Raw genomic sequence first — 27,250 nt, 5'->3', positions numbered from 1 at the left:
TATTGCAAAGATTTATTCTCACCCCAGTTTGATTTCAAAGTTGATATTGCTGTACATTCATGTGATGACAACACTTAATACTTAGGCCCTCACTTTTTTTTTTTTACTTCCTTGTGTGTCTTCACATACTAAATCCAAGTCCAATGTGGAGGAAGTTAAAAGATACTTAAATGTTTTTTCCTTAGGTACAACTCAGTGATATAACTAAAGCAACATGCTGGCATTCATTTACAGCTTTTCCTCAGGGTGTCTCAAAGACCATCAGCTTGCTGCCAGCAGTCCTTGACATGAAGCCAAACCTAGGGCAGACTTAGAGCAGTGGTAAGAGCCTCAGCAGGGTTATCCTTTCCCACGAACACTAAAATTCTCTGCTGCTCTCTGCAGCTCTCCTGCAATATGTCGTGTATGTAAAGGTGTGTCCACCTCTACATGTGTTAACCAGAAGGTCCCTACTTTGCAGTAACCACTGGTAATTGATGGTGAATACCAGAGGGTAGGATTTTCTGCATGTGTAGTGATCACTGACCACAGGGAAAGTTTATGCAAAGATTCTGGTTCATAAATATAGATATGCTTGCGTCCGGAAAAACTGATTTTCACCAAGTTTGTCCTTCAAGGAATGTTGTGTTGTATTTCTGATATTGCAAATGAATAAAGCAATACTCTATGAGGTGTTCTGCATGGCCAAGTACATTAGTCCTTACTCAGAATTTACTCAGGAAAAACCACCTTTGACCTCAGTAAGGATTTGCTTGACTAAGGACTGCACAGACTGTTGTGAGTCTTACCAGCATTGCTTGATGCTAATGTTGGGCAACAGTTCTCATTGCTAATTTTCCTGCCTCGTCCTTCTCCTGGGCTCAGGATCTGCTTTTGCTGTGTGTTATTCATAGCTTCTATTGCTAGTTCAGATTGCTTCTCTTTGTGCTTTTCTTTCCCAGCAAACGTTTTGCAGCTATTGTTCTGCTGCTGGTAGATGAGCACAGAACCTGGTATACAGGACTTGAACCTCAGCCCAGATTCAATTAACACTGTTAAAAATGTTCTCACTATGGTGCTCAGAAGAAATTTTGATGACCCTCTTTCAGTGAAGCACAAATTTGTTTAAACTGATGTTTTCAGAATGCAAAAATATAAGGGCTTGATTCACAAATCTTAAGACCAAATGCTTCTGCAGTAAAATAGATGGAGTAGCACCCATTTAGAGCCATCGAAAGGTCAATTGTAAATGCTTATTCTGCCCTACAAAATTCAGCCAAGTTACTAAATATGTGCTGTAGCATCACTCTGTTTTGTAATTTTAATACTGCTTTAAAGTAAGATATCCTGCACAATAATTAGTATCAAATTGTGCCATAGCCTTCTGATACAAAGCAAATCTAGCTGGGTTATCACTCGTATGTCTTATGAGCCATACCTAGCCATGGTTTATCCTCTATTCATGCTACAGGGTACGAAATTCCTGGGTGCCAACCTGCCTATGGCAACCTAGAATTCTCCAGGGCAGGCTCGCAAAATCTTCACCTACTCTCTGGGACAGGTAACTAATAAGTGATGTTTTGTGAGTTATGCTTTCTTTCTAACTTTCTGATGTCCGTAAAAATGTTTCATTTCTTCATGTTAGTCTGTGGTCTCTCATTGTTCAGCTCCACTGTGTTTTCTGGATTAGGGCAGTAACAGCAGATCTGTTTGTTGTAGTACTCTAGATGCTTGCCTCAGCCAAGCCTGTAATAATTGTTACTAACAGGCATAAAACCTGAAAGGTGTTGAAGAAGCTGCAAAATCCACAGCTGCCTCATACCAGTTAATCTCTTTTTCTGATAGAGTAGTTTGACAATGCAAGTGCATTACATTTCACTGTTGGTACCACAGTTATCTGGGCAGTTCACCCATCTTTCTTAATTGCTGGTATGTATATATATTCTCTTTCCTTTGTCAGGTTTACATTAATCTTGAGTCTCCTGGACTAAGGATTTTTCAATGCTATAGGTACAGTACACTGAAAGAATGGGGGAGTTATGACTGATTCTGGTTTACATTTCTATGCAGCATGTAGTATAAGTTTAAGTAATGACTCATTTTTCCATATTTTGCTTAAATTCTCTTCTACTTTTCTCCTGAATTCAATGTCTATTCTTTTTGCTTGGCTTTATTTCGAGTGGCAGATATGTAGAAGAAATGTCATTCAATATATTGTAATATATCTCAAAGTAAAAAAGTGATTAGGTTAAAAAAATAAAGACAGAGTAAGCTTCAGATTGGTTCCTGCAGTCTACTGATTTTCTCTAAATACAAGATGATAATGTGTGAGACGTTTCATCTTAAGAGTGCTGATAGTGTAAGAAAGACATAAGTGAGATTCTTTTTGATTTTTTTTCACACGGTCTACACTCTGTGGAGCAAAAAAACCCCAGCAATCTTGGAAAAGTGGTTTGAAATCCTGCTTTTCATTCCCCTGGGATTCTGCAGGTACACTCTACTCTTACCTGGGTTTAGAAGATCTTGATGCAAAAAAAGCTTTGCTCTGCTCCTTGTTCTTGCTAAAAGCAAGAGATGACCAGTGAAGTGAAATACAATCCAGGCATAGAAAACTCTTTTACAAAATGTTCAACCCTAATTCCAACTTGGTTGAATATTTGAAAGTCCTTTAAAATTGGAAGAAATTCAGACATCCATGGTATAATCACTGAGCTTGATCTTACATTCTGTTTTAAAATGGATGTCCACATGGAATCTCTGTGTCTTGGGATGATACTTAGTCATCTTTCCCTGGGTCTCACTTAAAATATATTTTTTTTCCCTACCACTATGGTCTACTTGTAGTTGTTACTTATGAAATTAAAAAAGCTTACTCTTGTAGAGGACAATACCACAGTTTATTTCCAAGTGTAATACAACTGAAAATGCACAAATCCAAAATTTTGCTCAACCTATTTACCCATTTCATAAAAAAAATAAAAATAAATAGCCATTGAAAGACAATTTTCATTTTCCTACATGCCTTTTGAAAAGCTCACAAGGATCTAAATTTTTAGAGAAATTTTTGTATTTCCAGAAAGCTGGCTTGTTTCTTTCCTGTTGAGTAACTCAGATCTTAATCTCACTGTTTCAACATATCCAGACTGTAAAACAATATCTGAAAACTTGCTTTCTAGTTATATTGAAAAATACCACCTAGCTGAAGGAACTCATAAAAAACCCAAATGTTTGTTTGGTAAAATGAAAAATAGTGAGTATGACAAGTGTCAGCATTTACAAAATGAGGATAGGTCCTATTTTACCCAGCCTGATCTGATGCACCTTAACCTTTAAAAACTAATGAGAAAGCAGTAACAGTATCAGCAAGAGATTTCTAGTAAAAACCTAAGTTTTGATTAACCCAGAATGTTGAAGTAGTTCAGTTATAAGATGCCCAAAAAAAAAAAAAAAAAAACCGAAAAAAAAATATAGCCTGTGTTTATGTAATCCACATCTCAATGCACAAGAGGAATTTTTGGGAAAGTCCAGAGTAGTGAATCTGCTTCCTCACTCTGTAAAAGTCCTTGGGTGCTACATCTGCTGGGGAGGTGGAGTCAAAGGGCTCCTGGGTCCCCTCTGGAGGAGCACATTATGCATTGCTTTTCACATGAAGAGTGTGAGCAGCTTTTCCAGGAACACCTGCTGCCTGGCTTCGACCCTCCAAACTGCAGAGAGATCTTTCATTTGCTGGCTCGCTCTAAAAGCTACCCAAGAGCCAGTGTCAAGGTGCAGGGCTGGTAACAAGAGTTTGGAGGCATGCAGTCCTGTTCCAACTTTTCCTGTTCTCCTTTCCCATACAGCCACAAAAAAAAGGTGACAAACCAGAGTCTTTACACTGAAAAGCCAGTGCAGCCAGGGGAGTAGGATAAAATACTGAACTAATAAATTATGACATTCAGCTGGGAGGGAAGTTGTGTGAAATGATGGCACAACATGCTGAGCCATGGGGAACTTGCTAGAGGTGAACTCATTTATACTCTTGCAGAGTAGAAGACTTCTCAGTTAACAAGTCCCAAAATAGTGTGCTGCAGTGTATAAAACAAGGTAGGGCTTGAAATAATTAGCCACAGATGACAGATGGCAACTCCTTTCTCTTTTTTTCCTTCTTTTCTTTTGCTGTAATATCAAGTTGATCAAAGAGCTGAGGATCATTTGTTATTGTAGGAAAACTAAAAATATCTTGAAATATTCCAGCAAAATAAGTTCATTCAGGTACAAGCCAGTAGCTCCCATTGTTCAACACTTTGTATATGAATCTATGTGTAGTAATAGTTTCCCTCAGGAATCTGAATTGCATGTGCACAGCTGAGAGTTTGGGTGTGTCCTGGCTTAGGAGTATTATTTAATCAATTTATTAAATCAAATTGCTAATTTATTTAATGTAATTGTTTGCCCCATGTTAACAAACCAATGATCTATTGTACTGGAGCCAGAAAGCCCTCCAGGAAAGTGCCCAGAGCTCACCTCTCTGGCAGGTCACTTGAGCAATGTCATACAGTGACTGTGTGTGAGGGGAACCAAGTGCTAGGGAGCAGAGGCTGCAGCAGAACTGGCTGCACCCATGATCTCTGGAGGTGTCTGAAGGGGCAGTGCTGCCTCTCACTCCAGGCAGGAGCAGCATTTCCACCTGGGCTCTTTAGGAGTAACACCTGGCGAGCATGGGCACTGTTTTAAAGGCAAGCACCTATGGATTCAAGATAGAGACACAACAGGAGCTTCTGTCTGGCATGACTTCAGTCACACAAGAGGATCAGAGCACAACTGTAACAGATATGGTCAAAAGGAGAATTCAGTAATTTGCTCAAATAATGTAATATACACTGCTCATAAAGGAAAAAAGCTGTAGCATCTCCAGACCCAGTAGCAATTCTGTCTGACTGGTTCATGAGCCAGAAGAGTATATTTGATTTTTTCAGCTGCTTAGCATAACCTTTCTGATGAAAGCGTTAAGCCAACACACCTAAATGAGTCCCTTGAGCAAGACAAAGATGAATTTCAAATCAAAGAAAAGAGAAAAGGATTGGGAAAGGAAGGAAATAGCGTAGATGAGAACAGAAATTATAACCTCTGTCCGTTAACCTATGTCTCGGTGTTTTATACCAAATAAAATAGGAACAAAATTCTATCCCTACTGCTAAAGCACATTTCTCCAGTATTCCCCTACCACACTTCCAACCTCAGTCCTTTAATAGAAAGAGTAAGATCAATTTCAGATTGCTTCTGGCCAGTGGGCTTCACCCATTCTCATTACATTCCTATTACACATAAACTGCACAATTCAGGAGGAACCACACTTCTGTTCCAGCACAGCTTGATCCAGATGAATCGGGGAAATAAACAGACAAAAACAAAAGTGAGAAAGGTTTAATAACACAATTAAAATATAACTTTATAAGCTTGTGAGCTGATGTGGCAGGCTGCTCTCAGTAATTTCCAGAGGGAGTGCTTATCCATGACTACAAACCAAAGCAATCTAGAAGCTGGCCACTCAAAGCTGTAAGGAGAGCTACTGCAACTGAAGGCAGCCTGCTTAATCATCTGGAGAGCTCTCTTTAGCTTTCTAATCACAAATTGAAGTCTACCTCTAATTTTGCTTCCTCAGTTTTTCAATACCTTACTATTTTTTCTCCTTTCTTATCGCCTCTCGGTAGTCTGGATTCCCTAGTGAGATGCAATGCAGACGGGTAGGATTCTGAGAGACATTAAAAAGCAGACAACAACTGCTCAACAACTTCAAATAACTTTCTGTCTGAGGCAACCCACCCTCCCTCCCCCCCCCCAGTAGCCTGGGTTATATCCTATTTGTAGCAGTCAGCCTTTGCTGCTGGTTTTCTTACCCTTTTGAACCCTGCAACTTTACACTGCAACTCACGATTGCTGCTACCCAAACATTTTGTGCAAACTTATTACCCTCTGGGAAGCCAGGACATATCAGCTTTCACAGGGGTGAAACTTTTTCCAGGCTCATGGGAACAGCAGAGTCTGGACAGAAAGCAGTGAAGATCCCTTAATCCCTAGGAAGGGTCAGGTTCATTCTGATTCTGCTCTCTTGCACAAATGCTGTCTGAAGTTTGCCACACCAGAAGTTTCCTTCCTCCTCTCCCAGTTTAACCAGCTGATTCATTTCAGATGTTCTCCAAGCACTAGGCAACATTTGAACAATGCAGAAAATATGAAGCAGGGCATGAACATGAACAGAGTCTTTCATTATGGTAAGAAAATAAACATATCCTTCCTACCTCTATAGAACCAGCCAGAAAGCATGTATCCCTTCTGGAATCCCATGCTGGTTTTCTTCTCTTGGACCCATATTTTCCAGCTCTCCATCCCTTCATTTTCTAGCAATACAGAGAAAAAAATTGAACAGACACAGTCCCTATTAACTTTTTTAGGATCCCTTACTGAGCCTAAAGGTTTGCATTTAAGCCACTGCTACTAAGAGTTTACCTGCCAGAGCTGAAAAGAATTAGTTTCCACTTCAAGGAGAGCCTAATAGAGGCACTAGGAGGCAACTTGGAAGAAGGCAAAGATCATAGTAACAATTTCTGCTGCTTCCACTCCTTCCCTCTGCTTTAGTCACCTTTGAATTTGGGCACAAGGCTCCTGCTGTTTTGCTGTGCACTGCATTCATTTCTCACATACTCAGGTATTCAACCTCAGAAGTGTCTCATAAGCAAAAATGGTCATCTCATTAACAGGAGACAGAAGCATATCTGGAATATTCCAGTTCCAAATCAAGTTAGCAGGAGTATTAAATCAGTGCTCAGAGATTTGGCTCAGCCCTCCAGTCTCTGCTCTGCCCTTGCACCAAGCAGTGCCAGAGCACATCCTGGTTTGTAAATCCACATTCTTCCCTCTCCATGGGCTGCTCTGTACCCTTACTTAGTGCCCTGCACATTACACACTCCCTGGTCACAGGTCTGGATTCTCATGGCTCATTTTCACTTGCCCGTGGTATTTTTCAGTACACTGGGGGAATCAAAAATGCCTGCTGAAAAACTTCATTTAAAATAATCAAAACATCTTTAGTGTCCATTTCTGAAAGCTGAAATTTTATTTGTGGTATTTCTACTCAACCCATTCAGAGCCTTAGGTTATGGATAGCACCTTTAAATAAAGGAAAACTTGTATGCCTTTATTATGAGTGCATTTTAAAGATCTTGTCACGTTTCACTGACAATAATGGCATTCACTTAAGACAACTCAGTGCTGACAGATGGTCCTCTAAGGGTTTTTTGCGTGTCAACACATAACTGAATTTTTGTATCTTAATCACCTGATATTTCAGTTAATACTGGATGCTCTTGTTGGATAGATGTGTCTGTGGGCTTCTGTTATTTGTTACTGAGGGCATCCTTCTGCAATGGAGGACTGTCAGATCATTATAACCAAAGCATAATGCAGTTTCATTTTGAAGGGAGACCACTCTTTTCTACTTCTTTTGAATAAAGCCAGTACAGTTTAGACACATTTACCATGTGATATATCAGGTCTGAATTTTTAGTTGTGTGAATTTTGAAAGAGTGAGGTACTCATGTCCGAAGTAAAGAAAAGTTACCTTCCAATATCCAGTGATGCATCTGGTTTAGCTGTATGAACTCTGCAGGTGCCTCAAACAGGTTTTCATGGTAAGGATCTATCCCACAGCACTTGGCACTTCAACTGCTAAACATCTTTTCCCCACCTCCCTTCCAAATGACTCCCTTTAATTTTTCTGATAAAGGCTCCCCCTCCTCTGGTTTAAATTCTGTCAGAATGCCTAGAACCTAAGAAAAGGACTCTGTTACTTGTTTTATGTGTCCATCAGTCATTTGGAAACTATCTGAGCTCCAGATTTGGATCACCCACACATTTGTTTTGAAACATATGTACAGGCCTTCCTTCTCATAATCCAAACCCAGTTCAGGTTGTTTATTTTGAAAGCACGTACTGCAAAGAAAATTCAAATTATTTAATACTTGCTAAAAAACTCCTGCAAAAGTTGTCTTTCTAAATGTTTGTATATATATCTACAGGAAAGAGAGATCTGCATGCAATTGGATCAGGCAAACTGTTCATGCTCCAAAGTTTCACATATAAGTAATTTCTTCAAAAGTAATGGAGAAATTTGGTGGATGTGCTATAATGAAAAAATCCTGATAGACCATGGTAATTTTTTTTTTTTTAAATAGGTAAGCTGAACAAAGTCTGTGTGAGCCCGAATTTACAGAAAAATGCCTATTGCAGAACTTGGATACACGTTTGCTAAACAGATTTCTTTAAGTACAAATAAAACTTCTTAATTAAGAGTGCAAGAAAATTGGGATTTGCGAGCTTGACTCTGAGTCTGAGCTGCAGCATGTAATCTTTTTCCTCAATAAAATTTATAATTTCTAGTCTGTAGCTGGATTCTCAGACTCTGGATCTTGACTTTGTAATTTGATCCCATCCCCCTCCTAATCAGACAAAGCAAGAGCAGGTTTAGACACAAAAACTGCAGACAAGAAAGATAGTTTTGGCATTAACCTTTTGAAACGGTGACCCTGAGCATGTAACACATAATCAAAACTTGATTAACATAGAAATCCAATTACTGCTTCATTAAAAACCTTTCATTAATCTAGAAAACACTTGTAAAATGCTTTGACTTCATTTCCCAACAATTACAACTTGAAAAAATGTTGTTGAGGGGTCAGATTCAATGTCACAACTGTCATCTCAAAGCTATTCCTCCTAAGCTGGGGTTTGGGTGCCTTTCTTGCTGCGTGTCTACTTAGGGCAACATGCAGACCCATTCCAGAGTCATGTCCAGCAAAGATGTGCTGGAGTGAAAAATCCTGGGTAGTCCAGGCTACCAGGCATGGGTCATCAAGAGCTGCTGGAGCCAAAAATTCCTGGGAATTTTCAAAATCAAGTTGTCAATGCAGTCCAGCTCCATTGAGTAGTAACCCAGGAGTGCTGAGGACCTGCTGGCATCTCTGCCAGCTGTGAACATCCCCAGAGTTCTCTGCTCCCACCTTGCTGCTCCCTGGGGTGTGAGCTACAGGTGAGGAGGGTGCCTCCCAGAGCCTTGCCTCTTGCCTGGCTGATGATATTCTTCTCTGTGGTGATCAGCTGCATCCAAAAATCCGAAACAAGAGCAGGTGTGTGGATGGCTGCTTTCCTTGAGCCAAACAGCCCATCTCTTTACAGAGATCCACAGCAGACTCACGGTGTTGGGAAAGGGCTTCCAAGGTCACAAAGCTGCCTCGAGCCCTCTGCCTGCCTGCCATGTCTGTCATCAGTGGCCCAAGTTGGCATGGCATCACTGGGTGCACAGGTCCTCCCTTGGCCTTTCCCAGAGACCCTCTCCTGATCTTTATCCTCTTTCACAGAAAACACCTCATATGGTTGACTGTTATTGACCTTTCCCTAGACAAAACCCCACCGGGTGAAAGAAGAAAACATTATTTTTGAAATTCTGTTCAGAACACATTTTTAAAATTTTTGTCAGTTCTTCCAAACTCCTGATCCTATGAAGTGTTTTTTTTTAGAATGTGACACATCACAGACATGAAGCAGATCTGATAAACAATTTAGAAGCATTTAGTGGTTCATTTTTGTGGGCCCCCACACCATCTAAGCAAACAAGAAAGGAAATACTGTTACCTCATGTCATACACACAGAACTGAGTCAGGAAGAGGGGGAGTCATCTGATGAGATGTGATTGTCTGCGTCTGAGATACTTGACTCGATTCCCTTTGTAAGGAACGGAAATGGAGACTTCCAGATTTGCGTCAGCTCATCTAAAAGTAGGCTTCTAAAATAGGTCAGATTAATTTCATCCTGGTGGTGCCTGCTCTTGACTAAGAACAGGAGCCAAAACTGACCAGCAGTAGGCAAGCTCAGTCTTGTCTTAACTCTCTTGAGTGGTGTAGCCTTTGTCAAAGCCGTGTTCAAAACTCAGAGATCCAAAAACCAGTCCAGGTTAGTTCCTTCTTACACATTCTTTCTTCCAAGACAGGCTTTTTACCCACAAAATGCAATTACTTCTACTTAGGATTTCACAGCTGCGTTAAAATGACTGTTTCACTAGACAGAAATCAGAACTTTGATATGGGTGTTTTTCAGTATTTATATGGCATGGGCATCTATCACTGCTACTTTCCCTCCTAAAACCATTAATCAATTTTTTTCACTCACTTCAGGAGCAGTGTGAAGGAGTGTAATCAGTCCATTCAGAGAGAACTTCCCTAGTTCAGAAAAAAAAGGGTTTGCTCTGGTTTTAAACAACATTGCAGAACCATCTAAAGCCAGAGCCCTGAAGCGGCAGGCAGGCATGGAAAGGGCTGCTGAAGCAGTTTGGCCAGTGAGGTGGAGATATGGGGTTGGTGGAATGCTCCACTGATGGGGCAGACCCATAGACATCACTCTTATGGAGTAAAGGTTCAGGGAGCACCCTCTTTGTGGGCCACCTGAAGGGAGAAGGCTCCAGAAATCATCTGGCCTCCAGGCAACTGAGCGCCCCCAGCTTTGCGTGCCAGCACTCCTTTGTCATCAGCCCATCTGCCAGGCAGAGGAGCTCGCAGAAGATCAGACAGGTACAATGAAAACCTGCTTGTTTGCCAGCACACCTTCCTCAGAATAGGCCCTTATCATGTGGCATCTCAGCTTTGTCTGAAATCCAGTGGGAATGTGTTCACCTGGAGCTTCTCCAGCCAGCACTACAGATTAACCCCGACCAACAGCTGCAGGCTGAGATAATGTTTGTGAGCACAAATTTCTGTGCAAATATATGTTTCATCTATTTTATACTTTTTATGAATATAAACAGAGCTAATCAGTGAAAATAACACTTTGGAAAGTTTAAAGACCTGTTTTTATTAACCTTGAAAATTGCTTCCCTTAAGGGGTTTTCTTTCACCAGTCTAAATATTTAATATTGTATTTACTGTCCTTGTTGTTAAAGAAATATTTTAATGAAGCAAGGTGGGTAATGACTTGCAGACCACTGATTGTCACAGGAGCAGGATATTAGAGATCATTAAAAGGAATAGGCAACCCCTTATGCTAAAGGTGGAATAATCTACAGGACCTTTGAGCCTGCCCTGTAGTTCCATACTCCTTAAAGCTGTCAGAGTTTCAAGAAGACTATGGAATACAGGATTTGTGTTTTCTAAGACATAGCACTACCAGATAGCTAAGACATAGCACTACCAGAATACTTTTTATTTGCAAGTCCTGCCCTTTCTCCTGCCTGTGCTTTTTTCCATTTAATTATTTTCTTAGTTTTACATATATATAAAACTAAAGAACTATGGGGATCAACCATCCCTATGGACATAAATTATTAACCAAATATAGTGACTTAGTAGCATTAAAAAATTGTGCCATGAACTTTTCTAATTAACTGGTATGTGAAAAGCAGAAACAAAATGCAGCTAATTTATGGAGTTGGTTGGTTGGATTGAAGAAAAGGGAAAATGCTCAATGATTGACTTTGTGACTCCATGTTTTGACTTTTTATCTTTTCCCTCTTTTCAACTCTGATTAAATTACCACTATCAAATTTACAATGGTACAGAACAAAATTAAGACCTCCTCATGAAAACTTCAGATTTCTAGAACAAAAAACACAACACAGCATAAGAAATGAGAATCCAAGCATGTCGTTATGTGATAACACTGGAAGATAATGGTAAGGGGAAGGTTTCCAAAGAAAGAACATCTGTTTCATGATATATGAAAAAAAAAAAAAAAACCAGCAAAACAAATAAAGAAAAATCTCATTAAGTACCTTAGATTAGTACAAAACAAAAATTGAAACTCTCATCCTGTTATTAGAGATGCAGGATTTGATACATTACATCCTCTAATTCTTTCTGCTGTTTCACTCCTTGCTTTGCCTTTGCTTCACAGACACTTGTTCGTATAGAACCAAAATCAAGAGAAAACAACAGGGTTTACCTCAAACTGGTGATGTATCAAATCATGCAGAAATCAAAGCCATCTTGGGAATCCTGGGAAATCTGCTCTCAGTGTAACAGCTATTAGTACCCATTCAATGGTTACACTCTAAGATTTGGGGAAATTTCCCTATTGTGCCATTCACAAGCATAACTTTCATTGTGCCATTGCTTAAAGTTAGCTCTTTCCAGAACTTGCTTGACTCAAGATGAATATTAAGGCAGATGGTTTAACACTTTCCCAACTGGGGTCTTTTCTCTCTTCCTTTTTCTTCTTCCATAAAAGTGACTGTAAGTTTTTTGCCACTCAGCATATTCATGTCAGAACATAATTCTTTCCTTCTAAAATTCTTGCCTTTCCATCTAATAACTTGTATTTTAATAAGGGCTCACTGTTATGCATCTACTATTGTATCTTAAATAATCCCATCATAAATCAGGAACTATTTCCTATCTAGAAATAATTATATAACCTCTTAAAAACAACCAGCTGTTTTAGCATGCATCAGATGACTCAAAATACACAGTGAGGAGGCATTTTCCTAGGTTTGGGAGAGTTTAAAAATGTCACCCCATCTTTCCAGCATGGGTGGAAATGAGTAGATCTTTTCAGAATTATGTTTTGTTGGTTGAGAATAACTTTCATCTTTGAAGCTGCCTGAGTTATGCTTTAATCAGTGGAGTTTTATTCTTTTTTTGAACAAAGTTACACCTGTGGTTTACCACCCAAAACATCATGTGGAAGAGTCCATGTATACAGACTGTTTCAGTAAACTTCACTAGAATAGTATTGATTTTAATTGATTGAATAATCTCATTCTGAAAGCTAAGAATTCAAGCATTCGAATACTTTGAAGAACTTCAAGGGAGAAAGTGAGCTGGAAGTTTATCCTTCTAGCATAAGCTTCAGCCTGCCAAAACCTACCAAAATGTCCAGATCTGAATCTAAAAGCACATTTTGGCATTCCAGACCAGCACTGCCTTCTACTTCAGGATCAAGCTTTACCAGAACTCAGATTTTTAATCCCAAATTTCCCTGCATAGACAGGCCTAGGCACACTGGCCTATGCAGAAGCTACTTCATTGCTCCTGCTTACTCTTCTCTCAACTGAGACCCAAAGCAAGAAGTACCTACATGAGATTGTAGAAAACAAAGTTATTGGAGGTGATTAACTTTCCCTTTTTTCCTCTTGTACTAAGCAGTCTCCAGCTATTACTAACTTAAACATCCCAGGCATTGCCATTATATTTGTACCTCAATAGCTCCTCTTCCTCACAAAGTTTGCACTCCCTATGTCCAGTGCAGGACAAACTTCCCAGTGAAGTAGGATGCTCTAACCTTCCCTGATCGGGCTTAACTTGCATTAACTGCACTTGTCCAGCAGTGTTAGCCTGGGCATTTTTATCCAAAATCATAGCTGCAGGACCTGCAGTTTGTTTTCTTGTACAAATCCTGGCAGTTAGATTTTTAGACCAACAGAAGACTTGAGATCATATCTCTTTTCACTCTAAGCAGTTTTGACACTGTAACTGCCACTTTACAGAAGAAAATTAGAGTTTCCAGGCTACAGGAAGGAAAACTGACCACTCTTGTTTCCCAAGATGAGCAGAGGAGTAGCAGGAACAGGCCAGAAGCAGAGCAAGTGAAACCTGGTATGATGGGGCAACATTGTCGAATGAGGACACGTAGAAATGAGCAGCACGGGTTCTCAGCTCCCTAGGTAACTTTGGAGTTTAATTCACCAAGTGAAATACAAAAATTAAATGGTTATATTAAGTGGAGCTGCATTAAATGTCTGAATTAGAGTATATTATTTTAAGGGAATTTAACCACAAGTGGTAATCTAAGTATAACTGCAACCACGCAATATGTGCAGCTGAAATAGAGCGCCGTGTTGGCAAACATTGGGCTGTTTCCTAGCTCAGAGCTGCATGGATCAAGCAAGCAGCAATTGTAAGGCTTTTGCATTAACTTACTGAGCTCCTATCACAGCTTGTGAAGGAGCAGCCAGTCACGCTGTAGACAGCTCAGATAAGTGTTCCTTGAAGACTGACATGTTGTTCCCAACTCTCTTGTCTAATTAAAGACCCAAAATATTATTCCACTGCAGCTGATGGCAGCACTCACTTGACATCAAAGGGAATCGAGATTTGCCATTCATTTATGAAGAACTATTTTTACCATATGATTAAAAAAAAAAAGCAAGGCAATTCACAATGCATCCCGTGGTAGCACTTTGTGTCTAGGGGCTGGCAGACCCCAGTTCCACAGTGCCTCAAAGGTCCCTCTTGGAGCCAAGAGATCAGCTCCACAACGAGGTTGCAGTGTATGAACCAAGTTCCAGTCATCTCCAGAGATCCCAGCTCTGGCAGGAATCCCATCATGCTGTTCAACTGGCAAACATGCTGGAAGACTGAAGAGCTTGCAAACTAAATAGAAAAAGACACAAAAACTCCATTGTGCAGATGAGAAGGCATATGCCAAGTGGCTCTCCTGAGTCTCCTGCTTTGTTTTGTGTAAGACTGTAGCTGAAGATAGTTTACAATCAGGGCATAAGTGCTGAAAGAGCTGTGAAAAATTAGGGGTTACACCTGAGTCTGGAAAGCCTTGGCTCCCAAATAAGTGGGGGAAAATGGGAAAGATCTACAACCTTAAAATTGTTATATTATTAATTACCCTTCTCCAGATGAAATGCTGAACAATAAGGTCTCAAAAAAGGAATAAAATAAGACAAAACTTTCTTCCTCCACAGAATTTTAATTTGGATTTTAGGCAAGGAAATATTTTTGCATAATTTATTGTTGCTGCTCTATAGAGACTTGCTGCTTCAGTCATAGTATGGTAAGGTAATTCTAAATGGAAGGTCCTGTGTGAAACCAAACTCTAGACTGTGTTTTGTATTTTAATGAAGATTCTTTCACAACATATTCCATTCTGGCTAATGAGGTAGTAGCAATAAGTGCACCAGAAAGGACAGATGGAAGATAGTCAGCTGTCTGAATCAGAAGATTTTCAAAGTGCAGTAAACAAATGAAGCACACTTTTTTGGCTGGAGGCCAAGCTATACTCTAGGGAACTGGTCAAAGAGTGGATCATGAAAAGCTTTTTGAGAGCAGCTAAATTCTACAGCTGTGGTCTTTGTTTTTCTAGTACTTTGCAAGAACAGAAGGGGGAATTACGAAAGCGCCTATCGTACACTACCCATAAGCTGGAAATGCTTGAAACAGAGTTTGACTCTACACGTCAGTATCTTGAAATAGAATTGAGACGTGCTCAGGAGGAACTTGAAAAAGTAACTGAAAAACTGAGAAGGTTAGTAATGAACTTTTTGAAATAAACAGAGTTACTGGAATTTTAAGAGTGGCTGTATTAAAGATTTATGTAAGTAAAAGCAAACACAGTTGCAAACATGCGTGATTTATTTATTAATTACACATTGTGTTTTGTATTTAATATATAGATTTCATTTACCTGAATATATATTGCATGCCACATAAAAGTATTTACATGTGATATGTAAGATGTCTTTGTACTAAAAGCAAATATGCAACTAGAAATGCACCTATATGTGTGCAAATATGACATTATTTACGTAAAAACGTACATGCGGGGTAGTGCCATATGGCATTACACGCACAAAAGTTATAAACCCACTACATATATATAGATATATTATTTATACTCTCTATATATAGATAAATCTTTTATTTCATGACTTTGCAAATTTTCTTTGTTTAGACTTCATTGTGCTGATACAAGAGAATAGAATTTGGCTTTCCATCACTCATAGCTGAGACTATGTTCAATTGAAACAACATTCAGGCATTTTGCATTATAGTACAGCAAATAATCTCCTTTTTAGTCTCAAGCAGAATGGAATGATGCTGAAAAGCTATTATTTAAAACTGTTGTAGCTGTGGTACAGTGCTGCTGCAAATTGGGAACCTAGTTAATGTTAGTGATAAATTATGTTAAGCTTGTGCTCCTGACATTCCTGGCACTGATTAAAATGGTCTGTAGACTTAGCCTAAAATTTATCATGATACTTAATATCCACTTTTGCATTCGTTCTCAAAACTTCTGAAACTAGAATTATCCACTTACACAGGAATGTATTTTCATGTCTTGTGAGCCTTTCTTAAACTGATATCTTAATAGAACAATTTGATGAATTCATTGGATGACTCAAAATAAAATTCAGAATAAATCATTCCAGGGCAATACCCAAAGAAATATTTTTCATTCCTTGTGGAAGGCAAAAGCCAAACCAAAACAATGACACAAACCACCAATAAACTGAGTCAATGAAACCATTTTATGCAAATTTTAAACAGAATGAGTCTGCAAGATCTCAAATTAGAAAACAGCCTAGTGTGGTCTTATAACTTAAATGCTTGTCTAACTGGAGATGCTTCCCAAAATGAGACTAAAATATGCAGATGTTGTGGTGATTTTGAAATCTACACACATCTATCAAGAGCAGTATGGAGGTTCTCCAATTAGTTGTCTTGTCAAAAATATTTTTCCTATTTTTTCACCTAGAGCAGAGCCACTGAAAGTAACTTCATTCTTGATGTAGTTTTGCTTCAGTACATTCCAGGACAGGGAACACTGGTGCTCTTTTCTCTTGCAGCATCAATTTGGGCAGCTGCCATAAAGCAGCAGAGGGGCTGTCCATCCCACTTCTGTTAAATCAGATGGGCTCCCTGCTCAGTAGAGAGCCTCTTATCAGCTGCACTGGGCACCAATGAGTTAAGCACCCTCTGAAACTCAGGTCAGGGGCTCACAGCCAAGTCTAGAACTCACACCAGAGCATCACATTAGCAGAACTGACTTTCCAATATTCTAATGGAACATTGTACCATATTATGAAGAAAACTTATATTAAAAATTATGTTTCAGGCAGGTGATTACTCCCCTGAAGACATATCATAATGGAAGCCAAAAATATTTTACGAGGTGAGCTTTAAAAATGTTTCTATTGAGAATAGCAAGGCATCCTGCAAGCTGAACATCTAGATTTGTCAGCCTGGAGAAGGATAATGTCTGGAAAAAACCTGTCATCCAAAAGCCTGTCAGCAACATGTCACAGAGGAAAATCAGTGTGAGAAAAACAAAGAAGTAGAATTAGTTTCAATTATGTGGCTCTTCCTTTATTCACTGCACAGGGAGAGAAATTCATCCCCCCATAGATGAATAGACCCTGTGAAACAAGATCCCACTTGTACACTGGTGAACATTTCTGTTATTAAATTTCCTTTTCTGTAAAGTGCAGGGGTTTTTTTTTTCCAAGAGGCTGGATGACTATCCTTTTGTAAACCTTTCTGAAAGTCTTTGTCTTAATTTATCCAGAATTGCCTGTGCTGTTGCTAGGCTTCCCCGATTTTACTCAAGAGAGGAGGTCACTTGTGTGGCTCAATGGTCAAGTTTTCAACCTCTCTACAAACATTCAGACATGGTCTCTTTCTTTTTTCTCAGTGGGAGAACAGTGCTAACTAGATTTGAAAATTACAGCAGTAGAGCATAGGTTCAGCTTTGAAAAGTGACTGAAAAGACAGGAGATTTCATATTCCTTGCAGTGGTCCCTTATCTGACATGGTCAGCACAGCTTTTATAAGTTAAAATCTAAAAAATTTCAAAATCCAAACTTGGAATCACATCTGGACTCCAAAGTTCACTTTGGGTTTCTTCCTTGAGGCCTTGCCCTGGGTAACAACTTGATGAGGTCCCCATTATATCTTTTACCAGAAAGTAGAGTTATTTTAAGACATGAGAAGTAAACTCATAAAAGGATGTATTTAGCACTGAGATTAGCCCACACATATAATTATTTCACCAAAAGCAAGACATTTCACAGACTGAAGGGGTGTTCTGAACAGGAATACTGGAGGAAAAACTATTGTATTCATAAGAATGTTGGTATAACTTGTGATAACAGAGAGACAAAATTTTTTTTAACAAGAAGCTACTCTTTCAAGAGTCACTTTTCAAAGCTAACTACACTCTAGAAGAAATTATCTTCTTTAAAGAAAGTCAGCCCAAGACTAAGTTTTACTTTAGATGTATTGACCTTAAGAGGGCTTGAGATTGAGTGGAAGCAGAGAAATAGAGGCTTTTGCAGACTCCCTCTTCAGTGGTGATCTCCAGCCTTAGGGGCTGTTGTCTGGTGGGTTGGAGCACAGACACCTGACACGTTCAATATGGTCAGAATATTTTTCATGAGGCCCTTATTTGGTCAAGAATCTAAACCTTTGTTTAATGGATGCACATATGTGCACCTGAGGTGACATGAGTATCTCCTAATGACATGAAGAACACAAAAATACACCAACACACTAGAATAGATTATCAATTCACATGACTTTATCCTTATAGCAGTTTTGCAGCATAGCGAAGCCAACCCTTCATTTTATTTTCAAGACTAGATTTACAAAGTTAAAATATTTCATACTTCACAATGTTCGGCCTGTCTGGGTGTATTTTTTCTGCAAACAAGGTTAAGTTACCATTTGCTCATCAGATCATTTTCAAATTTGAATAATTTTTCCTACTTTTTATTTCCCCTTCCCTTTATTGTACAGTTTTGCCTAAAGATTGATCTGACTCTGTTCCTCTTTTATCCCTTAAACACTTTCTTCCATGTATTTCTGGGTCCATTTCTCTCCTTGCCACCTACATTTGCTGACACTTCCTTTGGCACAGTGAATTTCCAATTTGGGGTTTATACATATACGTGCATGCGTATGTGCTTGTGTACATGTGTATGTGTTTGTGCTTATTTTGACTACTTTTGCATACTGTTCTCAATAGAAACACTTTCAAAGCTCAGCTTCCTACTTACTGTGGATTTTTTATTAGATTTGATTTGCTTGTACTGGGAGGTGGTCATTTTCTCAGTCCAAAATGAATGTGTTATAGAGCTAGAGTTTATGGGCTACTTTCACCTACACATAAAACAGGCAAAAATATGATGGGTAAAGGCAAAAGAAGCTACAAAAGTGAGAAGCAGATTGTATAAACTCCTGCAAAACCCTCTACCACCATCTATGGCATGGAAGTGTTGTCATTGAAAAATCATCTATCTCAAGAGAAAAAATGAAAACAGAAGCTGAGGAACAAACCCATTATTACCATGATAAGTCTGCTATCCAAGCAGCAATTACTGCTGGTTTTATTCATGGTCTCCAAGTTATGGAAAGGGAACCTTCAGGGTCTCCCTTGAGCTGTCCACATCAGTAACCACTGCAGAACAGCCTGTGGTGCAGGGGCACCTGGGCTAGAAAAACCCTGAACCACACTTTTTCTCCCCTTTACTTTCAGGAAGTTATGCAAGTGCTTTTGAACCTATGCAAACTTTTAGGGCATTGCAGGTGCTAATGTTTAAATCAGTTTTTACACCACCTCCACTTGAACCACAAACTGCCTGGGTGCAAAGCAAGTTTAACCTGTTCTATTTTGCTTTACTAGACAAAAACTATAAACCATGACAGAGAAGATGCTGGGGCACTTCTAGGCTCAGCCAGAAGGCACTATTTGACTTCTCTAAATCCTTTCTTCTTGCATCATGGCATGCATCCTTACCAGCAAAACAAAATATTTGTGCTGAGTAGCTGCAGGCAAAGCCATTTTAAACCTCCTTGTATCAAAATCATCTCTGCTTTCTTCTGTACCATGAAAAGATGGGTACAGAGTACCCTGAAATCTGTCTCTGTTGTGTTGACAGCTAAATGGATGGGAAAATCCCAAGTAAACCTAGAGCTGCACAAATCAATGTCTACAGAGAGGCTTAGTGGTAATGCTGTGAGGAGCATGGACAATGCAGGGAATTGTAAACTTCAGTCAATCCTTTAAGTCACCTGGACACAAACACAATAGCACTGTGAGAGTTGGTGAGCATTGACCAAGTCTCACAGTACAAGTCTCAGAGATTTTCAGCCCATTTGGGTCACCGCCTTGGCACGCACTATTTACCACAGATCTTCCTCACAGGAAGGAAGTCTCTGCTCAGCAGCTCTGTAAAACATAGGCAACATTGAGACTTCCCCCAGAGCATATTGGTATGGCTGCCCTGATTGTGGGCTGACCCTTGGTACCCTGAGGAGGTTCACCCATGGGGATGTCACTATCTATATCCACAGAGCAGATGTCCTTGGCACAGACATCCCCTCTCAAGTCTGTCAGCAGATGTTATTGCAGTGCTGGGAGACCCAGCCAGAGCTCTGCATCCCTTAACAGGGGCACTGCAAGCCACTGGTCTGCCCTGAATGGAGAATTCCTATAATTTAACTGGAAAGGAAATCTCCATGGCAACAGAAGCCAAGATAAGCATCACATTGCCAAGAAGGGGTGGGCTGGACCTTTTGATTTGCAGCTATGGCATGTTTAGAAAACACATCATTCCAGTTTCAGCAGCCACTCCTAACCAAATGATAAACAAAGAGACTTCTTTAATCCCAGTCCCATCCTGATAACCACAGAAACTACACCCAGATCCAGACTTCTCAGAGGAAGTGTGTTTTCCTGTATAAATGTGGATTACACCTGAGTTCACTCTTCCAGTGAAAACACTTGCACATTTCCTAAAATCTCCTCACTGCTGAAAATACTTTGACCTATTGATCAGTACAGCCATATAGAGTTATTCAGACAAAGTTTTCACAGCTGAGCTTCTAACATTTGCTTTACATTTGTTATACATCATGGTGAGGTGATGGGTACTAATGAATAAGGACCTATCCTCCTTAGGTTCTGTGGACATAAAACTGCAGCTACTACCAAAATTCCAGTGGGTTTCCCACAGGCTGTGCAGCTTGTTCATTACAATGCCATCTAAGTAACCTAAAGATATGCAGGCTGAAACTTTTCTTTGGTGTGTTGCTCTGGAATAAGTAGGGAAGCCACATTTTGTGAGTTCATTCAATCCCTAAGTGCTGATTAAAATAAATACCCATCTTTTCTCAGTTAAGCTATCTAAATATACTTCCTGGAAAAAATAGGCAACTTCTTGAACTTTTGTTGAAAGAAGAAATATTCTGTTCTAAGGCACATGTTGATGCCCACATGTTGCTACAGTCATTAGGATTCTGCTGCGATTTCACAATAAATCTTTTTGTGCTGCCTCAGCCTAGAGCTCAAGCTTCCTCTCTTACATACTATTCTTGAGCCTGATGCAAAACTGTAATTACCTTGTGCAAGTTCCTAGGCTGTAACTTGTGTCTGCACACAAGTGCAGAACCACCAACATATCTTCACTTCCTGCTGGAATGTGCTGCTAAATATAGTAAGAAAATATGACAAGTTTGGAAGTTTGCTTAGGAAGCAGGTGGTAATTGCATTTCAAAGGCAACCACTGACTGGTAACAGGAGTGATAAGCAAATAGAATTCGAGTAGTGCAAGCCAAGGTTTTGTACTGATGTGAAAATACAGGTAAATAAAACAAAATGAAAAGCAATGCATTCGGTTACATGATATCATCTTTGTTTTAGGATACAAAACAATTACCTAGCCTTACAAAGAATTAATCAGGATCTGGAGGATAAACTTTACAGAATGGTAAGTTCTCATAACTGCTTTTTTTTTTAATATATTAAATGTGGTTTTGTGGTTCTTAAGTCATTGGAAAAACATGTATGTAGCTGTCACAAAAACACCCTCAAGCTCTAAAAGCTGTTATGCTTAGAAAAGATACCATGATGAAGAGTTCAAGCTGTGTACAATGACATAGCTCCACCAATTTAAATAGAGATTTCCTAGACTGATGATCTAGCTGAGCAAATTGTACCTTTAAAATAATTTTGGTTAATTTAGTTAATAACTTCACGGGATCTAATTATTTATGTTTACATTAAGTACCAAATTTAAATAAGGTAATCCAAGGTTTTCTCATACTTCTTAGCTACTTCCTCTCAGCTTTTTTTAGGTGATTTAATAGAGTTTGGGTCGCCTGACTTTTAAATTCCTTTGTAACTATCAAGCTCAGTATATTAATTTCCAATCTGCATGTGTCTGCTACCACAATGTCAGTGTCACTGCCACAGGCTAATTGAGGAAAATACTGCAGCCTTTGTGTGCTCCAGTTTGCAAGACGCAGCACCACTGGTTCAAAATAGCTTGAAGGTGTCAAAAAGAAATGGCAAAGCCATTGGGGCCCTGGCTCATTGCTGATGATGTTGGGACACTGTGCTCACTGCTAGGGGTAAAACTACAAAGGAATGTGAGTAGAATGTTTGGAGAGGAGAGAATGACAGTTTTGAACTTCCAAAGATCTCAGGTGGCAATTGCATGGATGAGCAGCTTGGATTGGGGGGAGCAACTTATTGTGGATTTTGGGTAAGCACGGACTATAGCATACAGGAGAGGCACCAGCCTTTACTAATAAAAAATTTTTGAAAATGTCATTATTCTTATCTCAGAATCCTATTTCAATAGCTAACAATGAATAGGGTTTGCAACTGGCTAACAACAGGGCAAAATTAGCTGGGCTGTAGTTGACATTTATTCATAAATATATGTTTAAACATTGTGAAAGCATAAATAACATTTGCTCTCAGGTTATTGCTTTTTTTCTCCACTCCTCCTTTGTTGCTTTTCTTTTAGCCCAAATAACTTCAGGATTTTGTCTTCAGCTGTAGCCCAACATTTATTACCTATGCACCACAAAAGATAGAGTCACTCAGGCTGGTAAATGAAATAAAAATAATAGAAACAGCCAAAGAAGGACTCCAGAAAATCCATGTGTTTTTATCAGGTATTTCAGATCAAAGCAAAGAATTTTTAAACTGCTTTTTCAGCATCCAGTTAAATCCTTAAGAAATTATTTCAGAGCACAGCACAGAAAAACTGAAAACCAGTCCTGTGGAGCACTGTGCCTTTCTTTATCCCACTAATATGACAGTCATTGAAGATAGCTTTAGAGGCTTGAAGAAGATCAATCAGGCTCTGTATACCACTTAACTCCAGACTGCTTTGCTTTCTGAAATATTGAAACTGAAGACACAAAAACAAACCAAAAGAAATGTCAAATAGAAACTCCATTAAAAGGAAAAAGATGAGGAAGAAAGTACCATATCTGATTTAGATAAGTCAAACCTTTTGATTTTCAGGGCACTCCAAGAGCCCTTCAGAGACAGTTAAATTAAATAACAGCTGGTCTGGTTGATCAGCAGCTTATGGTGGACTGGGCTCTTGGATACCTTTCTCTCCCTTTCCTGCTTAGGAGGAACAGCCGTGTGTATTTCTTATTTTGTTTTGTTTGTCATTCTAAAATCAAATACTTTTAATTTCTCCACCCTTAGACAAATCCAAATATATAAACCATGTGTTTACTTTCTCCCTCTCTCCCCTACCCCATCCCTCCATATACACACATGTGAATATACACACACACACACACACACACACACACACAGGTTTTTACTATTTGGTGGGCTCAAATTCAACAAGTAGGAAAAGAAAGATCCCCAGGCAGAGGTGCCTTGCTCCCCTTGGCTGCAGATAACATGGGATGCTCCCAGGAAGTGAGTTACTCCCTGCCCTTACAGGGGACTCACAATTCCCCCTCTCCCATGGCTGGTCCCTGCTCATTACAACTCGTCTAGGACTCCACTGTGACCTCCCTTTTCTAGCATTTTTGGTACCCTGAATGTTAAAGCCTTTCATGCCTGCTATTGGTATAAGAGATTTAACACAATAATCATTAATTCATCAGCAGTCACAGAAAAGAAGCTGATGAAGCAGTTACTTTTCTTCTAGGCTCTTCTTCCTTTTGGGTGCTAATCTATAAAATATTTTAAAAAATATTTGAAAGCACGCTTCTGATCACAGCAAATGGTATCCAATTGAAACCTCTGTCACATCAGAACTTGAAGTATAAACATAAAAATGAACCATGGTGTCTGACTTGGCTAAGTGCTAAAAAATGCAATCCTGAAATCAGGGGAGAGCTTGCTGTATTAAACTGGGCAAGACTAAACACATGGAACAGCAGAGGAATGTGGCACAGAGTTAAAATTCTGCTGTAATGCTTCACAAAACTCCTATTCTTACTACAGTAAGTATCTTCAACTGGAGAAGATTTCTTTAGTCTTGTAAGAACTGGTTAAGGAGTGGAATATACAGGCTGTCTGTCTAAATAATTAATCTTAATAACTCTTTTCTCCATTAAGATGTGGGAAAAGACTGAGCAGAGTCCTCACATTTTGCACTGTGATTCCATCACAGCACTGTTCAATCAAATAATTTTTTATGATATTTAGTTCCAGTTGCCATCAGTAATCTTCACTTTCCTTTACACTTGTTTGAGCTTTTGGAGCCTGCTCTGCCATGGTCCTGCTGCTCACAAACAGCAATTACAAGTAGATTATGTAAATCATCCCAACCACAAAAAATACTTTATATGATCTCAATCCAGCTGTATTCTCCATTTGATCCTCTCTAGAGTTAAGCAATGTATTTTAAAAAGCTTTTGAAGTTTTAAGGCTTTTGGTTGCAGTTAGTTCTGTAGTTTTACCTTTAATGCCATAAGCCAGATTTTTAACAGTATCCTCTTTTGGGAAGAACTGGTGCCTAATAATAGCTGCTTAATAAACCCTACTGCTAATGAAAATTGCACCCATTTCTCCTCCTCCATCTGTATTTTGAATGTTCTTGAAAACATGATCACAGGAATCCAGCTGCAAAGAGCTCAGGAGACCTTATTATCCAGAAACACCCTAAAATATGCCTTTTTTACAAAGTTTGATAGACAGACTGCTGGATGGTATCAGCTCTGGTTTCCATCTCTGCAAAGCCAGCACCAGCCCTCTGCACACAGTGCATTATACATTTTATGATCTGTCAAGATGAAAACTCTTACATTTTTGCAATAAAAAATGTACAAAATTTACAGCTAAATTTTACCGTAGAACTTTGAGAATATTACACACCAAAGTCTGATTTTTCATTTACATTAAGGCAGGCTGGGAGTGAGACTGCCATAAAGTTGGAAGAAATTATTATACAAACAAGCAGTAAAGAGGGATTTGTGTTAAGGATGATCATGTCTGAAATTCTGCACCTTCTGAGCACTTTCTGGTTTTTATCCCATTTCTGCCTCTGCCTATGAGTTGGAGGAGGACTAAGAGGTACAGCAAATACTTTATGTTCTATGTTATTTAGAGTTATTTATCAAGCTCTTGAATATCTGGGGTTTCACAGTTTGCTGGCCATAATATTTACTTAAGCACCTCCAGTTGGAGAAATCCAAATATGAATTAAATATGAGCTGGGCAGTTTTAAATGTTGCTCTGAGACCTTATGTCAGGGAAATGTTATTTTAAAAGAAGCAGATTGCTGGTTATCCAGGCCAGGAAGGTAAAGAATATGGGAAATGGTGAGGAATTTGATGAAAAATTTCAGTCAGGCATTAAAAACATCTAAGTACCAGCTGTTTGGCTTTGGAATTTGAACCAGTCGCTAGAATGCACACAAGTCTCTTGTGATACCTATCAGTCACAACCCCAATATGGTTTAAATCATAAGTGAAAGATGAAAACAATGGAGAGAAATCCTTTTTCTCTCACAAACATAAGGAAGAGAGAAGCCCAGCATCCTTGGATTCTTGAATGGAACATGATGACTTTGATAGTGACTTTGAACAGAGTGATTTCAAGCCCATCTTTTTAATTTTCTTTCCTTTATGGAAGAAGACGTTTCTCTCCCTCCCCCATGTCCCATGAAAATCAAATAGAGATGGCCTAAATATACTTAAAAGGATTTGCATCCCAAAGACAAGAAAGTTTAGAGTCAGCTCAACCTGGCAGGCTCATTTACTCACATTCAATGAAGACAGCTGTGAATTTCAAGAGAAATTTATACTGGTTGGTTAGTTAAGGCAGAAGCCAGAGAAGGTTTGTGCTTTATGGACTAAACTGCAAAATAATATTTCTGTGGAAGGAAATGACCGTAAATGGCACAGGAACAAGTCATTTATAAAAATAGCAGTTGAAGAAATGCATTTCTAGGAGGACTTGAGGCTACATGGTTTTATGCTTACAGGCACTTTGTGCTAAAGATGTCAATTTCTCACCAACTCTTTTCACACTCATATTCCAAGTTAAAAATATTGCCAAATAGGCAATAGGACTTACACACATTAACACCTGTAGGAACTACACGAGCTCTGACTGAGTAGGTCCATGAGTTTAACAGTCAAATGAATGAATTCTCCTGGGTAATTTGGGAACATGAGCATGAGCACACAGCCTTTCAGACATCCTCGTCCTTTCTCTCTCTGAGCAGAGATGCACCTCCCATTGTTGGCCCATTGTTACGTGGTTAGTGATGGTTGCCCAGTCCTCTTCCCAAGAGACACCTAAGGCAGCCCAGCCACTCCCAAATTGCTCTACATGAATATGACATCTTGAGAGACTGTTCTGGAAACTACTTTCCATTTTTCCAAAAGGCATGTGGCTCTTCTGCTCTGTCTGTCCCTCTCAGTAGGACATCTTCCACAGCTATGAGCAACCTAAGGAAGCTGTAAAGTGACAATGGGCACTTCTCACTTCCAACATTGTCTCTGTTGCATGATGGCAAAACTCCTTCTTAACGTGTCTTATCTCTTGGCTGTTGATGTGCATTTCTGATACATGAGGTTTTCAATCATTTTCTTCATCCTGATCTCCATGATTTGTCTCTCAGGACAACCCCTAGGGATACCATATTGACTGGCAGGGAACAGAAAAATCTGTTGTTTTCAAATATGAAAAAACAGAAATAAGTATGGGATGTGGGTGTTTCTGACCTATTTCTTGTAAGTGCCTCAGTCCTTTGTGATTATCTGCCAATTTACCACAATGGCAGGGAAAGCAAGAACAAGAATAAGCCTGGAAAGTCCTTCTGTAGCAGGCATTTCAAATCTCAGTCCTTCACAAAAGCTGGTGTCACATGTGAATGTGAAAAACAGGGCATAGAAGAGTGACATGTCTTGGCCAAGGTCATCAAGAAGCAAATTTATAAGAAATTATAAATAAGTTCTAGGTGTTCTCTAACCAAATCAACTGCCTAAAAAAAATCAAAGATTTTCTTAGATCCACTTTACAATACCAGCTGCTTATCTCCTATTGCAGATAAGTTGAAAATTATAAAGACAGGGTTTATAAGAAAGAAAGAAAGAAAGAAAGAAAGAAAGAAAGAAAGAAAGAAAGAAAGAAAGAAAGAAAGACAGAAAGAAAGACAGAAAGACAGAAAGAAAGACAGAAAGAAAGAAAGACAGAAAGAAAGACAGAAAGAAAGAAAGACAGAAAGAAAGACAGAAAGAAAGAAAGAAA

At 39.2% G+C, this 27,250-nt stretch overlaps 1 protein-coding gene across 3 annotated transcripts in view; it reads left to right on the top strand.

The window, feature by feature from the left end:
- Positions 1 to 27,250, top strand: part of BEGAIN (brain enriched guanylate kinase associated) — a 113,918-nt gene that overhangs the window by 38,708 nt on the left and 47,960 nt on the right. For 2 of the 3 annotated variants that reach the window (XM_031066291.1, XM_031066292.1), the window contains 2 exons: positions 15,095 to 15,256; positions 21,431 to 21,497. In XM_031066291.1, the coding sequence (XP_030922151.1) occupies positions 15,095 to 15,256; positions 21,431 to 21,497 (229 nt within the window). Of the gene's footprint in view, positions 1 to 1,450; positions 1,541 to 15,094; positions 15,257 to 21,430; positions 21,498 to 27,250 lie in introns of all 3 variants that reach the window. The other variant, XM_014311807.2, reaches the window with a different exon arrangement.

Source organism: Geospiza fortis, unplaced genomic scaffold (genome assembly GCF_000277835.1).
Source record: "Geospiza fortis unplaced genomic scaffold, GeoFor_1.0 scaffold23, whole genome shotgun sequence".
Lineage (NCBI taxonomy): Eukaryota > Metazoa > Chordata > Aves > Passeriformes > Thraupidae > Geospiza > Geospiza fortis.
Note: the sequence above shows the minus strand (reverse complement) of the source record. Positions and strands in the feature narration are given on the sequence as shown.